At 46.1% G+C, this 18,580-nt stretch overlaps 1 protein-coding gene across 2 annotated transcripts in view; it reads right to left on the bottom strand.

The window, feature by feature from the left end:
• The window catches only part of phf24 (PHD finger protein 24), a 34,026-nt gene continuing 15,446 nt past the window's right edge, over positions 1 to 18,580 (bottom strand). Inside the window, exons 2-9 of one of the 2 annotated variants that reach the window (XM_030342425.1) lie at positions 18,315 to 18,580; positions 15,702 to 15,887; positions 7,452 to 7,530; positions 5,200 to 5,402; positions 4,449 to 4,615; positions 1,912 to 1,941; positions 847 to 924; positions 1 to 207 (exon numbers count right to left, since the gene is read on the bottom strand). The exon at positions 18,315 to 18,580 is cut by the window's right edge and continues 126 nt beyond it. In XM_030342425.1, coding sequence (XP_030198285.1) covers positions 111 to 207; positions 847 to 924; positions 1,912 to 1,941; positions 4,449 to 4,615; positions 5,200 to 5,402; positions 7,452 to 7,530; positions 15,702 to 15,887; positions 18,315 to 18,580 — 1,106 coding nt within the window. In that variant the 3' untranslated portion in view covers positions 1 to 110. The remainder of the gene's footprint in view (positions 208 to 846; positions 925 to 1,911; positions 1,942 to 4,448; positions 4,616 to 5,199; positions 5,403 to 7,451; positions 7,531 to 15,701; positions 15,888 to 18,314) is intronic. The other variant, XM_030342426.1, reaches the window with a different exon arrangement.

Raw genomic sequence — 18,580 nt, 5'->3', positions numbered from 1 at the left:
TCTCTCTCTCTCTCTCTCTCTCTCTCTCTCTCTCTCTCTCTCTCTCTCTCTCTCTCTCTCTCTCTGAGCCGGGGCCCCCAGGCGGGGGTCCCCGGGGGGTCTCGAGGGGACTATAGTGGCAGGCGGATGTGCATGGCGCTGCTGTTGGGCCGGGCAGCGATGATGTAGATGGCGCTCTCCTTCAGGAAGTCTGCCCAGGTCACCGACCTGGAGGACACACAGGAGGGGGGGTTAGGGTCCGTCTCTCTGCTCTGTCTGGCTGTTTGTCTCTCTGTCCCTGTCTCGTCTGACAATCTGTCTGTTCTTATGTTGTTCTGTCTGTCGGTTTGTCTGTCAGTCTGTCTCCGTGTTGATCTGTCTGTCTCAGTGTCTGCTTGTAGATCCGTCTGTCTGTCTGCCTGTTGATCTGTCTGTCTACCTGTTGATCCGTCTGTCTGTCTGCCTGTTGATCTGTCTGTCTACCTGTTAATCTGCCTGTCTATCTGCCTGTTGGTCTGTCTGTCTGCCAGTTGGTCTGTTTGTATGTGTGTGTGTATTTCTGTCCACATGGTTGGATGTTATGTGAGTGTCCACCCATTTTTAAATGGCTTGCCTTGACATGGCTCACACCTGGTGGTGAAACTAAATCTGAATTAGTACACATTCATTAACACAGTAAGGACTCTGAGAGATGTCTGGAGGTTAATTTTAGACAGAAAAGTTGGTGTTGGGACTTATGATGGCCTACGGACCATACACGTCACTAGCTAATGAAGGCTATGCTAATGTATCTACTGATAACAGATGAGTGCATGTGCTCACACACACATGGGAAAACATAGACAGGATTTCAGTTAGAAAACAGACCTGCTGTCATCAGCCTTGCTCCTCTCGCTAGCTGAGCTGGCCGGGCTGCTCTCACACATGGCCCCCACGTGGCTGATACTAAACGCACACACACACACACACACACACACACACACACACACACACACACACACACACACACACACACACACACACACACACACACACACACACACACACAGGTACACATATAGAGAGAGGTAAACATAAACAAAACACACTTGGAATATAACAACGTTTAGTACATTCCTCTCTTTGCACTGAAAGGATTTTGTCTCTGAGAGCAAAATTGGCAAAATCAATATCCATTTTTCTCAGGGGATGAACGTTGGGGCCGTAAGGACATGAATATTTCATATTTCCCATCTGGAGCGAAGGTCTGAGTAATAATCGCATAGCAGCTGTATACAAAAAACTATTTGAATCATAAGTCTGTAAATGGTGTGTTTATCATTTATGGTCCTTATAAGGTAGCTGAGTATTCACAGCGTCCTCATAAAGTAGGTGACTATTTACTATCCTTTTTTTAATTGAGTGTTTCGTTTCCTGATAAGGAAAAATCAAGTGTTAAGTTTCCTTACTAGGGTTGGTGTCCTTTTAAGACTGTTCAGTATTTAGCGTCCTTATAAGACCAGCACGATTGAAGGGTCTGTAGTAGGCTGCTGGGTGTGTCCAGTCCTCACACAGTAACAGAGCGCTGTGGGCCTCTCCGCCAACAGGTCCCGTATAACATTGCAATCATGCACGACGTAACGAGACCTAATCAGTTGAAGGACCCTCGTACTTAAACATGGGCGTCCCTCTTCCATTAATGCATGCAGCGCTTTGTGGATGGCCACATTTTTTTCTTACACACACACACTCGGTTCAGCTCTTCACACACTGAGACCACTTCAGCTACCGGGAGGAAAAAACATCCCCGATTATTTTGGGTTCATTGTGAAGATAAGAAAGACACACATTGAGGAGTGAGAGGAGTGGAGTGGGGGGAGAGGGGGGAGGATGCTGGGGGAGAACTAGCATGTTGGAGGGAGGGAATAAGGAGGCAAGCTGAGGCACACTCACCCACAATTCAGAGCAGAGCTCAGCATGAGTCTGTTGGCCAATGAGAACATGTGAGAACAGGTGAGATTGAGGGATGTTATATTTGATGGTGGAGCAGATGGGATGGGATGAAAAAGCATTTTTCACAACTATCAAATGTAAAATACACACAAAGACACACAGATGAAGAAAAACACACAAAGCATGGAGACACACACTAGCACATCACATAGAAGCAGATGATGCTTTAAGAGGTACTCCTTTTTTTTTTTTTCATCATTTCATTATCACAGCTGCGAAGAAAATCTAATTTAATGCTAGTAATCTCTTGTTAGTAGTCACCGAGACAGAATGGTACTCCTGGGAATACACACCAGCTTTCTCTTGCTTCTTTGACAAGGTGCTGTGAAATATCTCATTAGATCAGTGTCTGGTCACACAGTATACACTTATTTCCTGTCCCAGCCATCACCCCTTTGAATTTCTTTCTTTCTTCATTTTTCCTCTTCATTTCTGTCTTTCATTCTTTCTTTACCTAATCAGATTTCTTTCCTATACATCTCAGTTTCTTTCTTTACAAATAGGTATATCTCTCATTAGAGCACGGTGAAGACTTCTTTCTTTCTCTCCTTTAACAGGAGAACAGCCGTCCAATGAGAGCAGTGCTTGGCGCTCCTCATCGGGCTGTGGGCCATTCTCAGGCCCTTCTGACAGAAGCTTAACTGTAAGCAGAACCCTTTTGTAGATCAGGAATCATTATTGCCCTGGTTTTTACAGCATTGATGTCAACTTCAACCTACTGGAAGGATTGGCAATTCACATGCTGGGTCATTATTCATAGATATAATCATACAAGTTTGCACTAAATCAAAAGCGGACATTTATTTCCAGGCTTTTAAAGACAAAAATGATTGAATAAAATTAATCATTATTAAATATACTAATGTATATGAATATACATTTTCTATTTAATTATCTCCTTCAGGGCAAAATAAATAATTTGAACTGATATGTTTGTCTATTTATTTAAACACCAAGACCAAACATTGCTGTTTCTAAATCAAACATCCAAATATAGTTAAGGATAAACTATAAAGGTAAGCCTTGGTCTTCTCAAAGCTAGGTTAGGCAATTTATGATGATGATGATGATGATGATGATGATGATGATGATGATGATGATGATGATGATGATGATGAGGAGGAGGAGGATGAGGATGATGGCTGGATGGCTTTTTTTTCCTGTCTATCTACCTACCTGTCTTCCTGAAAACACTCTCCCTGTGCACTTATTGCGCATTCCACATAGCTAGGCGGACCTATTGCTAAAGCCGGGGAGCCAGGCATGTGTTATTTACATTAACATTTAGGGCATGTAGCAGACGCTTTTATCCAAAGCAACTTACAATAAGTACATTTGACAGAAAATATGTTATGAGGGAGTGGGTATGGAGGAAGCCCTGAATTATTTGTTGGATACTTTCAAAATCTAGCTTATTCTCTCCAAATCACCTCTCCTACCTTTAATTACATTTCCATGTATTGTACATAAGCAAGATCGTAGTCGCAGGTATTGTCTTTACTTTTCTGTGTTGCTTAGTCACAAACATTAATGGATACATCAGGAAACAACAAGAGGACTTTTGTATCTCGATAAGTTGTTTAGTCTGATCGGCACTCCTCAGAATCTCATAAAAACTCTGACATTTGAATGTCAAACCATTGTACTACTCCAAGTATATTAATACTCAAGAGATGCCGACACTGAATCAATATTCACGGTCCAACCTTCTAATACCATTGCGATGAACATCAGGAGAGGGGCAATGGAATTTAAATTAGGCTTAATTTGCATTGAAGAATAATAAGCATAGTGATTCAGCTGGTTTGTGGCGCTGTCCCTGGGCGTTTGAGATACATTTTGTTGTCAACTCTGGTGCCAAACGGTTTGTGATTTGTGTTTTTTTTTAGGTATCACCTTTCTGTTTATGGGGTGTCAATTTCACAGAACTTCCTGGATATAGAGATAACGAGTTTCCATTGGTCAAAACTGAGAATTTGTCCAATTCTAAACTTGCCCCATTTTGTTTGCAGGGTATACAATTATATGTTCCCTGTCTTTTACACTAAATATCCCGGAAATCCGTACTGCTATCCTGAAAAAATAATAATTCTCGTTCCTTTAACAAGGTGCTGTCAAATATCCCAATAGATCAGTGTCTGGTCACACAAAGTATACAATTATTTCCTGCACCCCCCCACCCCTTGAATTTCTTTCTTTCTTTCTTTCTTTCTTTCTTTCTTTCTTTCTTTCTTTCTTTCCTTCTTTCTTTCTTTCTTTTTCCTCTTTCTTTATGTCTTTCATTCTTTCTTTACCTAATCATCGTTCTTTCTTTTTCAGTCTCTTTATTTTCACAGTAATATATCTTATTAGAGAATAGTAAAGGCTTCTTACTTTCTTTCCAGGAGAGCAGCCATCGATCAGACCTCAGTCAGACCTATGACCGAGGTCTGATGCTAGCAAGGGTTCCCCAGGCCGCCCGGGCCGTCTTGGCTCACCTGACGTTGCAGGACTGGCTGTCCTTGTTGAGCTTGTGGAACCAGGAGGGCTGGGCCTGGCGGCTCTCCCCTCCCGTGATCAGGCCGTCCTTGTCCAGGTCCAGGCCCAGGAACAGGGTGCGCGCCCGGTCCCTCTCCTTGGAGCTCAGCAGACGCACCATCGAGTTCTGGGGAGCCACGAGATCAGGAAGGTTTTAATGTTCCTACTTGTGCATGGCACCTTCACCTGACTTGTTGTACTGGCCATCACCTCTTCTGAAACACGGCTTTGGCTTCACTTCACTTAATGTTATAAAACATTTCCAACGGGGAATTATCGCTAACTATATTAATGAATTAGTAAAGTTGTCAGGCCCACAATATGGTTCATACATACACCTGTATATACACGTTTTCTTAAGATTCTCAAGTTTGTTCAACACATGCCATGGACAACATTATCAAATCAACTACATGACTCCAATCCTCATCTCAACCCCATTACACATCAGCCATAACAGATTTCAGGGACGCTTTTATCCATAGCGACTTACGACCATTAATTCACACATTCACACAGCAACAGCAGAGTGGACCAGGCAGGGTGACAGCAAGCTCGTCAGGAGGAGATGAGGTGTCTTCCTCAGAGACAGCCCGACGCTCGAGGAGGAGCCGGGGATCGAACTAGCAACCCGCTCTACCTCCTGATCTACTGCCGCCCTCACTCACACATACACTCATCACATCCACATGCACATCACACACAGAATACCTCGGTGCGGAGCTTCCGGAGTACCGACATGGACTCAAAGTACAGGAAGTCGGACCACTCGATGTGGCCCTTCTTCTCGGGGTCCATGGCGGCGAACTGGCCCAGCACCTCCTCCTCCTGCTCGTCCGTCAGGTCCTTCTCATATTGCTGCTTTGACATGAAGTGGCGGTACTGCAGCAGCTCGTCAGAAACCAGGCACGACTCTGCAACCCCGACCACACAAAGCGCCGTTAGTGCACTAGGGTTTACAGGGCTCCTATAGTTGTTTACATTTAGGGGGTTTTGCTGACTGACAACCATTCATCCACACTTTCACACACCTACGGCGGAGTCAACCAAGCAGGGCGATAGCCAGCTTATCAGGAGCAGTTAGGGTTAGGCGTTTTGCTCAGGGACACACTCAGCTAGGAGGAGCCAGGGATTGAACTGGCAATCTTCCGGACACCAGGCAATCCGCTCTACCTCCTGAGATACTGTCGCCCACCACAAGTAGGCGTGGCCGTCAGTTGGGCGCGGTCGACGGGGTTAGCAAGGGGTTTCATTTACGGGGAAAACTCCAATTTGTGATGTCACAAACGGTTATTTACTGAAGTGGGGTGTAATGTTTAATCAACCTCCCACATGGTGATTAATTAAGGTGTGCATTGCTTGATTTATTTCTTACAAAGACGAAAAAGTCTGAGAATCCCTCCCATTCAGAGTGCATGGGTTTACATTTCGTTCTGTGTAGCACGATCTGACAATCATGGACACGAATCAACAGATACATTTTCATGAGCATGAGCACGAAGTCGCTTCATACCGGGTTGCACTATCATGCATCCGTGGACACGCCCACTTGTGATGTGAAACACGGGTAGACATTGTAACAGCTTGTAATGGCTGAGCAACATCACACCTGAAAATTGGGCCTCCTTAACACATTGTTCTTTCTATAAAAGGCAAGAAAAGCAAACCAAAAGACCATTGATCGCCCTGCTATCTGGGCAGCAGTGTAATACACAACATTGGCTCGAGCCTCTTGGGGGACAAATGCATTCAATACTCATTGATTCAGATAAGGGCTACATTATGGTAGTGCCTTATTAGCACCGCAAGATCCGCAAAAGATTTCCCTGTGAACTGAATTTATCAATTGGTGATCGAGAAAGTCTAGTCCCTTTCTAGGGCAACTGGGAAAATGTGGCGCCGTTTTCTTAAAAGTACTTCTGAACACTGATTCAAAAAGCATCGTCGGCACTGGAAAGGGTTATCGAGACTCCATGTGATCCTTGAAGCTGAGAAAAGATGTCACCCATTGCAATGGAGTGTATGATTCCCTCCTGCTAGTAAGCAGGTGCAGGGGGGCGGGGGGGCAGACTTAGCGTCAGTAGCCAAAACTGCTGGCAGCACCTGGCAGACAGAAAGTGAGTGTTATTACGTGCCCCCCTCCAGCAGTCAGACTCTTAACTCACACCTGTCATCTAAATGAGCCAATCACAAGGCAAGCAGGAACTCACGCAGGTGGGAACGTCTCTAAGTAGCATTTTGGAAGGCACATTAATGGCACCTCGTTAGAAACACAGTCGCAGGTGGTCGGGATGCGGTTGTTATTCGCCACTCAGCAGACACCCCTTCATCGAAAGCAACTTCCAGTGCACTGCAGCAGGTACAAGTTTGAGGCAGTTTGATCAAGGACACCTACTGGTAGACTGAAGAGATTCAAGCCCAGAACCTTCTCGCTGGGTCTAGACAATCTACCCACGACACCATCCCGCCTGAACAACCATGTGACATGTAGAGGGTGCCAGACTAAAGGCAGTGAGCCAATATGGATGCTGTAGGAGCCTCAATCCATGGCAGCTTTGTGTCTCAAAGCATCGGTATGCTGAACAGTGCACCCAGATCTCCTTATACAACGAATAATCAATCTGATCACTAGACTCAGTGCTAAACGTCTCTTTATTTTATCTTTTGCAACCATTGCCTCCTAGGTCTTGGACACTCCACACACATTCTCAACACAATACACATCAATGGAGAGAGACTCAAACACAAGACTCAAAACATCAATGGACCATTAATCCACAACGATACACACATAAAGAGGTCTCTTGACAGATTCAAATTTTCCCCGGGATCAATAAAGAAATCGGAGTCTGAATCTTTAACTCCAGCATTTGGACTATACTCCATTGACAAATAGCCCTGTACACAATGTGGCAGGTGTAAACCGCTCCGGGTGGAAGGGGGGTTGGGTGGGTGGTACTCACCAGGGATGATCTTGCATTGCTTGAAGGTCTCCACTAGGCTGTACATCTCCTCCTCCGTCAGCAGGAGGTTGACGTTATCCTGGGGAAAGACAGATGGACATGGAGGTAGGAGGGAGGGTTTAACAGGGGGCCCCGTGAAGCAGTGCTTCCCAACTGATGGGTCGCGGCCCCCTAGTGGACTAAAAGAAGGGATTATTCAACAATTTATCGTTTGTTTTAAAAAACAATGTTAATTATTATATTATTTTGTGATCAAATCCATCATTGCTGTGATATTTATAGCCACACATAGTACCTAAGTAACCTAGTATGGCTTTGTTTTGATACATGGTTTTTAAACACCGTATTGTTGGTCGGCTGTGGGCCACTTAAGCGGGCGTCAAGTGAAAGCAGGTTGTGATCCCTTGACATAAAGGGCCGCACACATCTCTCTCTCCAAGAGGAAGTGGCTTCAGAGGCCCGCAAGATGACGACTTGTTCACTTTAACGTTCAATAATTGAGCGTACTCTAATCTCCGGCAGGAAACCACTCATCGCGGATTAGACGCCGCCCTCGCCTCCGCTTTTCCACCAATTTTCCCGCTGCGTGTCTCCTGTTCAGGGCTGTTAGGCTGGCTCACTGTGAGCTGCTATTGATGGCTCTGTAATGGATCACAATGTGGATTGGATTCTAATATTAGAGAGAGAGATCAGTGTTTGTTTCGCTCGATTATCCTGCATGTGTTTATATGTTTCAAGGGGCCTCATATAGGGGAGAGTCTGAAGACAGAGACATTTGAAGAACTGAGTAATAATAAAAAACTTATCAGACTAACTCAGTTGAATAAGAACTGTTTGCACCAGAGACAAATTGTCTCCGTGGTCATTCATTGACTTTTCCCTCTAATAGATCTCTCTTTATTTCTTTTCAAGGATTACTTTACGAATGAGTGTTCCCAATAGATTGGTAACAGCAAGACCACTTTATCAGAGTCTCGCCGGAGATAAGTTAAATTGAAACTAAAGATGACTGAGAGTCGGCCTACTGCTGGCCCCTCCTGTGTTTTTCCGGGCAGAAAACAACACTTTGATTTTGCCGGCAACTCGACAGACGACTCAGGCTTCCTCTCTGTAATTAACGAGCTGACAGGACACCGGCGCTCAGGGAGCAGAGAGCGTACAAGGGTCCGTGGTTTACGGTGCTGCTGTTGTTTTTAAAGTTACACTACAAAAGACTACAGGTGGTCGGTCTTTGTCATCATACATTTCCACAATTACTACTAACCATTAGTTTACATATAAAATGCTGCATCGGCACACATGCGTGATGGCTATGAAGTCTGAAGGTTGTGATTGGTCGGATCATGGGCTGTTAACAAGTAAATAGCCCATGTTTACTTGTATTACTATGAAGAAGATAAGCCATCCCGATCGATCCAGATGCCACACCAACGCTTTAACACGCTGCTGCTGGCACTGCTAGACTGGGTAACCCCGCCCATTCTGCCGGCGATTTGAGTTCGCCATGCAGAAGGGTCTGGAGAAGAGCAATACATTTCTTTTCTAGTTTCGATACGTTTTTGCAAGAGCCAATCAACATGCTGGCTTTTCCCCCTGGCGCACTATTGGCTGGTTTAACACAATGACGACGGCAAGCAGCCAATTGCGTACAGTCATTTGACCTAGGCCCATTAATCACACCTCTTGCGCTGAATAAAATGACAGCAGCTTCCAAAGACCAACTTGCAATTAACGATTGAGCTTGGTCTAAAACTATAGCCAGGCTAGGCACTGTTGCTGGCGCAAGTGATGGAGCTTCAAACGGAGCTGCACAAAAAAAAACCCGCCACCACTATGTCCTCAAGCCTCTCGAAGCATTGAGACAAACAATAAATGAACCAAAGGTGTATAATTGGAAAGGTCCATTAATAAGCCAAATATGAAATGCTCGCTCCATGCTGTGTAGAAGCATTTTGCCCAATTATACTAGATATAGGGGCTTCATGATTACTAGATATAAAAAATATATGTATAATATTTGCCCCCCTGTCAGGAACTCGTCACCTCTTTGTCACCCTTTGTACAATTTTCTAGATCTCATCTAGCACTGGTTTGGTAACCGACGTGTTTAGTATTCCTGCTGCAGCTTCTCTGCACTTCATTTTGTTTTGTTATTAGAAAGTTGCATCCGCGGCACTTACATCTCTGTAGCTGTTCCACTATTGATTGTTTGCCCTCAGCCAGAATTGCTTGGAAACATTGCGTCGTGTGACGTACTGTGTACTGATGATGTGGTGTGTAGAAGCTACAGGGGACGTGAAGTGTTTTTGTTTTAAAGACAGGAAGTGTCAGGTTTATAGTGTGTTTTATCCAAAGTGACTGGTGAGTGATTTGGTTTTCAGATCACCTCAAGCCAGTCAGGGAGATACCTTAATTGTGAATGTGATACCAAATGAAATTCAAACACGTAGCATCTGTGTTTGTGGATAGGCCTGTTTGCCCCAGCCTCCAGCTGTGGCACAGATGCACAACCAAGGCCTGATTATGTCTACAACCCCCACAGGTCTATGAAGATTGGCTCATTCATATTACATGCACCCTGGCCGGGATTTCTTTCCTTCCTATTATCATTGTTGACGATGATTATTGCTCTTGTGCTTGCACTTGTTCCAATAATAATTGTATCTCATTAAAAACATCCATTTCCATATATTTAACAACATAGATGTATTACTATACACTCCATATATATATATATATATACTTCAATTCAAAAACACATTTATTCAACAGTTTTCAGCTATGCTAACATAACTGCACAAGGGTTTCTAATCATCATTTAGACTTTTAACACAATTAGCTAAACAAGGTAACAGTAGAACACAGGAAAGAGCATTGCTGGAAATGGGCCTCTGTATTCCTGTTTGGATATTCCATTGAAAATCAGCCGTTTCCAGAATATTCATTAAAAAAAAAAATAAGGACATATTTAAGTGTCCCCAAACTTTGAAACAGGGGTATATGTCTTAAGATGTACTTGATTCATTTCCTGTCTGAAAATGAAAGGAGTCAATCTCATATAACATCCTATTTTGTTCTTTAAAAGACACTTTAATCCAAATTCAGGACATTAAGGAGCAGTGTGTGCTTGTGACGCAGGGCTCCACCACGCACGCCATCGGTTATCCAGGGCGAGGGGGAGACACACTGCACCGTACACAATACCCCGCTCAACATGCCGTGGTTCACCAAGACGCGGCTGAATGCGCCGGAGACGCCTCATTAGACACACATTGTACTGTAACGATTCAGGACGAAATGGCTTCCTGCTGTTGCTAGGAGACCATTGAGCATCCTTGAGAGGGCTCACATCTGTTGTAGAGGTCTTAGACCATGGCGGAAGATCAGCCGGCTCGCTGGCTCAACGCCATGGCCCCGTGGGGTAGACGCGCCGTATAGCGACAGGCGCAGGTTCAACACTGAGCAGTTCCTGCGGTCCTATGCTACACGTCATTACCTCTATACTACAGTTCAGCTTTCTGTATCTCCCTCCGGTCCATGAAGCCACAAACACCTTCTATGCATCCAGATTATATACATAAACTGAAAACATATTGTTTATAGTTTGCATCACAGCACCTTTAGTATGCCTTTGATCCCAGTGATGTATATATCAATGCAACCCCTGCTCCTTAAAGGCACTATTTGTTGGACATTTACATGCATAAAGAATCAACTGGGGGCTGGTTTTGCCGTAAACAAGATGGAGAAGAATGTGACTTCTCAACCCAGATAATGGCAAAATGTACTGTTGATTTGTACATTTTATAATATTCTCCCATTTTATGTTCATACCTTATATTTATCTATTATTAAAACCAACATTAGTTTAGGAGTTATTGCCTCAACCCAGCGAACTCTCACATAGGCTGCAGTTCATTACCCGGCCGAAGGGTTCAGTAATGAGAAGGAGTTGGTATTCTTACACAAAGAACCTTGATTAACATGAGCCTTCAACAAAAAAACAAAAGTAAAGGAATCTGTTTTGATCAAGCTGAAATGGCTTGATGACCCTTTTCAGTAGCATTCGGCATGGTTTGTACGAAACACAACTACACAACACAAAACCATCACATCACTGCATTCCCTACTCCCTACGCAGCTTCAAAGAAGCTTAAACGTGTAACTGATTTCGCCATGACTCGTAAATTCCTGCATAGTCCATAGCTGACCCAACATCAAACACCACATGCCTCCCTCAACCACATCCACGGCCCGAAGCGGTGGCGGGCCGCCGGGCGGTGAAGGGGTTAAGCCATATGGGGCTGTGTCTGTGCTCAAGCCGCTGAACGCTCCAGCACAGAGCATCCTTTGTCTGTGTGCCAGCAGCGCCCTCACCCTCGGCCAAGTCTGTAGCGGTAGGGGGGTGGGTGCCCACGACCCACGACCCACTGCCGACTCTGAGTCCCGCCTCGCTGGCTCACAACAACATGTGCTGCTCACCGAGGAGCCCGTTGTGTGAGAAAGAGCGTCGAGAAGTACGTGTTCCCCCTCAGCGCGGCTAAGAATAGTCAACTGTGTTAGAGTCGTGTTACCGCTGATCAGACCTCGTCTTTTTTGTGGGCGTCCTTCTTTCTCCCGTTGGGCCGGTGCTTTCTTTGAAAACACAGGATCCTATAAATATGTGACCTTTGGGGAGGGCTTTTATCAGCAGCACCTTACAATACCACCAGAGTATGTTCCTGGCGTGTGAGGTCGCAATGAGATTTGGCCCCTCACCCTGCCACAGTGAAGCCATACTGTGCCATTTGAGATGAATTGTGTGCCCTCTCTCTCTCTCTCTCTCTCTCTCTCTCTCTCGCGCTCTCGCTCTCTCAATCTCTCTCGCCTTCTTTATCTCTTTTTGCTCTTGTTTCTCTGTTCTCCCTGTCTCCTCGTCTCTCTCCCTGTCTCTCCCTGACTCTCTCTCCCTCCCTCTCCCACTCGGTTTCTCTTCCCCTCTCTCTCTCTCTCTTGCTCTTGAGTGAGCGAGGACCTTTCTATGTTTCTCCTCTAAGGCATCATGGTCAAAAAGAAAACCTGTGTCTCTCTCTCGCTCTCTCTCTGTGGCTGTCTCTCTCTCAGCATCATTCACTCTCTTCCCCCTCTCTGTCTTTGCCCGTTTCTCTCTCCCTCTCTCCCGGCTCTCTGTCTCTCCCCACACAGGGTTGGCAGAGGGTTTCAACACGTCATTCTGGGAACAGAGGGCGAGAGCGGGTGAGGGAGAGATGGAGCTGGAGAGAGATCCTGGGTGTTTGTGGAGGAGTGAGAGAAGCTCGCCTGGATCCTGTCACCAGAGACTCAGGTTTGATGGCGCACTCCAAATCCCCGAAGAGCTTTAGGAACGCTGTTGGGAAGCGTCGTGGCAAACATGAAATACACTTACCGTTTCTACCGTTTTACATGAAATGAAGGAACGGGATATTCACAGCCTTCTTTGTTTGCTATTACTTGTCAGTATACCTGTGTGTCTCTGATTTTGTTCACTGCTTTGAGGCCTGTGGGGAGACAAGCCATTCAGAGGCAAACCACAGTGTATTATCAGGTGCCATTTTCAAGTGCATTTGTGTGTGTGTGTGTGTGTCCATATGCTACACTATGTGAAGAACGGATGAAAGGGGAAATGTGCACGTGAGTGCATGTTCACACGCCTCCTTCTGCACGTGAACGTGCATCCATTCGTGTGTTTGCAGCACGGAGGGGCTGGAAGTTGCATGTATGTCTCCATATGGGAAAGGCATTCACTGAATTTGCGCTCGCAATGTAAACGTGCATTTTCTCTGTGCGCATGCATGGGGCGACTCAACACCCTAGAGCGATGCGATGCAGGCATGAATGTGGACGTGTGTGACAGCAGATGGCTGGGCCCAGCAGTAGCTCTGGCCGTCTGTTTGGGAAACTCAGACAGAAAGGACTCCCATGTAGTTCGTCTAACAGCCACTGTTTTAAGTCAATGTTATTTCTTGTAATACGGTGCAAACACATTTTTTCTTCATTAGGGTCAGGCCCTAAGTGGCTAGTTTGTATTCGATGTGATGTATTTTATGGGGCCCTGATTGCCAATTATATCCATTCCAAAGTTATTAAAGATTAAATATAGATGAGTTTTGGGCACAGACCGGTGCCAGGCAGCCATTCAAGTCCCACCCTGAATGTTGTGCCAAATGTGGATTGATTCCTTTTAGTCTCTCTTCAAATAACAAGTGAGAGTAGTTGTGAGGTCACGAGGCCGAGAGGATGTTGTTCTCAGTCTAAACAGGCGGGAACGGTTGGACGAGAGATGTGGACAAACAGTCGTCCAAACAACTGAAGGAGGTGGTCGAAGCTATTCAATCTGGATGCATGAGAGACATGTCTTGCGTGTAGACTGACTGAACCTCTGACGGAAGCGGGCTAAGCTCAGACGTCACCGCTCGTCAGCCGATATCAAGCAGGCTTCAAATGCAAATGTCTCCGATACATCGCGGTGCTGCACCTGCTTTACCGCTTTGCCTAGACCTTGCATTTCTATTATTAAACATGATCCACGGCGTTGTCAACAACAATGTCAACTCGTACATGACGGTCGCTTTGCTTTGGAGATGAGGCACAAAGCTGTCACTTGCGTGTGCGAGTGCATATCAAACGGAGATCTCTTGTCACCCCCCCCCCCCTCCCTTACGTGTACAAACAGTGGGAAAGGATGTCAGCGTATGATGCCGTTCATGTAAACACATCTCGTATTCAAAAACAGTTGCAGGAACTAGATACTTCTCCATACTGCTCATATGCACTAAGAACAGCCCTCTTAACACTGTTATATTCAGGGCTATCCGAGGACAGGGATGAATATATTTCTTTGGGCTTAAAGTTGAAGAAGTAAAGGCCAGAACTCTTTTAATAATTCATTGAATTTATTTAGCGCTTTTCTAGACACTCAAAGACGCCTACAGTGAAGGGGGGGGGGACCTCACTAACCACCACCAGTATGTAGCACCCATTTGGGTGATGCACGGCAGCCAATCGGCGCCAGAACGCTCACCACACACCAGCTTGAGGTGGAGAGTGAGGGATGAGGTGGAGAGAGAGGGAAAAGAACATTTAACACTACTATGGACCACATGTAAACCCTATCGACCACATGTAAACCCTATCGACCATATTTAAACACTATCGACCAAATTTAAACATGTAAACCCTATCGACCACATTTAAACCCTATCGACCACATTTAAACCCTATCGACCACATTTAAACCCTATCGAGCACATTTAAACATGTAAACCCTATCGACCACATTTAAACACTATCGCCCACATTTAAACACTATCGACCACATGTAAACCCTATCGACCACATTTAAACACTATCGACCAGATTCAAACACTATCGACCACATTTAAACATGTAAACCCTATCGACCACATTTAAGCATGTAAACCCTATAGACCACATTTAAGCATGTAAACCCTATCGACCACATTTAAACCCTATCGACCACATGTAAACCCTATCGACCACATTTAAACACTATCGACCACATTTAAACCCTATCGACCACATTCAAACACTATCGACCACATTCAAACACTATCGACCACATTTAAACACTATCGACCACATTCAAACACTATCGACCACATTCAAACACTATCGACCACATTTAAACACTATCGACCACATTTTGGCCACTGCAAGGTAGCAGCAAAACGCTCAAGAACATTAAAGGACTGAAATCACGCTTTTTCGACTTTTCTTTTTGATTTAGACTGTTATATGACGTATGGATACATGTTTCACATCTGCTAAGCTAGAAAAATCTAAGTCTGAGTCAGGGGGAGTATTCCCGCCCACCGCGAACGTCCCTAGCGTGAAACAGCTTGTGTGCACTCAAACTTTACTTCCGTAAGAGTGTGACGTCAGACTGTGCAGTGGGTGGTGCTGAAGTGCAAAATTCGCGCCTCCCGGCTACCCACAATGTTTACAACTTCTCGGCGGTGTGAATTTGCAGACATCCAGGGGCTACTCGGGAGGGGGGCCATTTACGCTGAAATTGGTTTTGCAGAAATGAACAGTGTGAAGATAATAAGAGGTATCTAACACACAGGCATGTTACACTATTCTAATAGTGTCTATTCAAATGCAATTATTAACCCTAAAAAAGCATGAAATGGGATCTTTAAAGTAGCTGTCAATTTCGTTTTCCCGAAATCAGAATATGTCTCCACTTCTACAACAGGGCGGTGCTCTTACGCAGTAGTAGCAGCTCCAGCCGGTGATGGTGTGGGCAGAGTCCCTCATCTCCTGCAGGGCCTCGGCCCGCAGGTAGCCCAGCTCCCGCAGGCAGCCGTCGTGGAAGACGCGCGTGCAGATCCTGCAGGGGTACAGGTCGTCGGCCGTCCACACCTCACACACATCACACATCTCGTCGTTGGATGGCTGGGGGGCGAGAGAGAGGGAGAGAGAGAGAGAGAGAGAGGGGGAGAAAGAGATAGAGAGAGGCCAAGAGAGCGAGAGCGAGAATAGAGGGAGAGGGGTTAAGAGAGAGAGAGAGAGAAAGAAAGAGATTAACGGGGTGCTGAACTGACAGATACCCATTGAGGTGGTGATGGTGGCTGCGGGGAGGAGGGGGAGGAGGAGGAGGAGAATGAAGAAGGAACTCTATATTTCAAAGGTACATTGAGGGGGTTTAAAGGCTGGGGAGAGAGGAGGGGAGGAGGAGGAGAAGGAGATGGTGGGGGAGGAAGATGGGTAGGAGGGGGATGACAAGCAGGATAGCAGGTGATGTGTGAAGTGGTGAATCAAAAGGCTGCTTTGCCATTGATTCATATTAATTAACTGTGCCCTCTGTTGTTCTATTGAACCGGTGGGACATACGTGTAATGTAGTCGTTACCCTTTGCTATGAAGTACTTCCCTCGGCAGCTCTGCTTTAGTTAATTGGTTCATGTCAAAAAGTTACAAGTGTGTCAACATGTTTCATTTGTACACAATTTGTCTGCTAATTAAAACTAAATGACCCTGCAGAAGTTACTTACGCCACAGGAATGCATCAAATATTAACAACAGAGAGGCAAAAGTAATTAACTTGATGACAAATATAGTGTAATGGTACTTCTTCTTGGTTAACAATCCTACGTCGATAGCTTTTCCAACTCAGTGTGTTAGGACTACAAGACAAACGGCCGTGAGAGTGAGTGTCCCTGGGGATTGTAGTTCAAAGTGGCTGTAAATTAGTGAAGCCTTAGTCAGCTTTACGTCTCAATGTAGTAGAACTACAGACCAACTGCCTCGAGGCGTTTCACTGGGGACGTGGTTCCAAATAAATTAGCAGTTAGTCAGTGAGCTATAAAACTCAATGTTCCTGAACTACTGCACTACAGTGGCTGAGATGTGTAGTTCCGAGAGAACTAGTGGTAACTGTCAACTAAAAACAATGTGTGCAATGTAACTCCCAGCCAGTGATAAGATCCAAAACAACTTTACGCACTAACCCTAACTCATTAGCACCGATTGCCACATAGCCCCGCCTTTGTTGTGGTGCTGTTGCATCATTAAAAATGGATGCCAAGAGCGGTGTAGGGTGTCTAGCTCGGCAGAGGCACGAACAATGGCTCCGTCTGTTTACCTGTGAACCGAGGGGGCCCCCGCGGAGCCAGCCAACCGCCCACTGCAGCAGCTACTGCTAACGGCTACGAGCTACAACTCTTGACTCCAAACCTCCAATACCAAACCCAACCAACTATGTCCATTGTTTACCGTTATCTTTGAAATAATTTGTTATGTTTGACAGTTGAGGATGCCTGGATTTCAAGCATTCTGTGCTCATTCCCGGCTTCTATTCATTCGCTAATGTGACCAACTTGGGGAAATTACGTAAACGGTCGGCCTTCTCCGCAATTATATTGCGTTGACAGCATTGAGGTGGCGGACTGCAACCTTTTTCACAGCATGCATATGAAGCACTACTTCCTTGTATCAGAGAACAGCCCGGCCTGATGGCGCCGCTCACCCAGAGAGCCCTCACGGACCACTCGTGGCGGGCATTGAAGTGCTCCGTCTTCAGCGAGAGAGGCTTCTGTCTCCACCTTTCTCCCCCCCCCCCCCCCTCGGTATGCATTTAGCAAAACCCTCTCAGAGCCTCTTGAAAGCACTAGCGCTGACACGCCGCGCTGTCGCGCACACGCCTAACTCCGAGCCGTTGTTCCAACCGCTGTTGCCATGGTGATTCTTCTGACATCTCTCGGATATCTTTTTAACCCCAAGCGTGGAGAGGCTCTGAGTGTGTGTGTGTGTGTGTGTGTGTGCGTTGGCAAAATTAAAGGCCCCCATTTTTTTATCCTGCTTTTAAATGTCTTAAACTGTTCATCCAGTGGTTAATGCAGCGTTACGGCCACAAAGGCAAACATGTGCCCATTGAACAGAGAGGAGAAGGGGAAGAAGATATTATAGAAACATGACTTTTAAGTGTATTGCATTGCAATCACGGGAAACCTGCTCTCTCACATTATCTCCCTGGTTCAACCCCACCTGCTCTCTTTGGTTCCTCCTCCACCTTAAATTTTCTCACTGGTTCCCACTCCCACCCTGCTCTCTCTAGGTCCTACTCCATCCTACATGCTGTCTCTAGCTCCTCCTCCACCCTACCTGCACTCTCTAGCTCCTCCTCCACCCTACCTGCTCTCTCTAGCTCCTCCTCCACCCTACCTGCTTTCTCTAGCTCTTCCTCCACCCTACCTGCTCTCTCTAGCTCCTCCTCCACCCAGGCTGATTTCTCAAGCTCCTCCTCCAACCTACCTGCTCTCTCTAGCTCCTTCTCCACCCTCCCATCTCTCTCTGTCCGGCTCCATCACCACCTCCACTCTACCTGGTCTCTCTTGCCCAGCTCCACCTCCAAGGCCTGGTCGTCGTTGGCGTCCCTCTTGGGTCGGACGAACGCGGGCGGAGTCAGCTGGTGGCTCTTCTGCATGTCCTCAGGCTCCACCCCCTTCCCGTCCCTCATCCGAGACCACGCCTCCTTGTTCACGTTGCACCCGTCCCTGGTGGGAGGGGGGGCCGCGTCAGCCTCCTCCTCCCCCCCCTCCTCGCCCTCGCCACGGGTAGCTGGCACGTCGGTAGCCCCGCCCACATTGT

Source organism: Gadus morhua, chromosome 19 (assembly GCF_902167405.1).
Source record: "Gadus morhua chromosome 19, gadMor3.0, whole genome shotgun sequence".
NCBI lineage: Eukaryota > Metazoa > Chordata > Actinopteri > Gadiformes > Gadidae > Gadus > Gadus morhua.
Note: the sequence above shows the minus strand (reverse complement) of the source record. Positions and strands in the feature narration are given on the sequence as shown.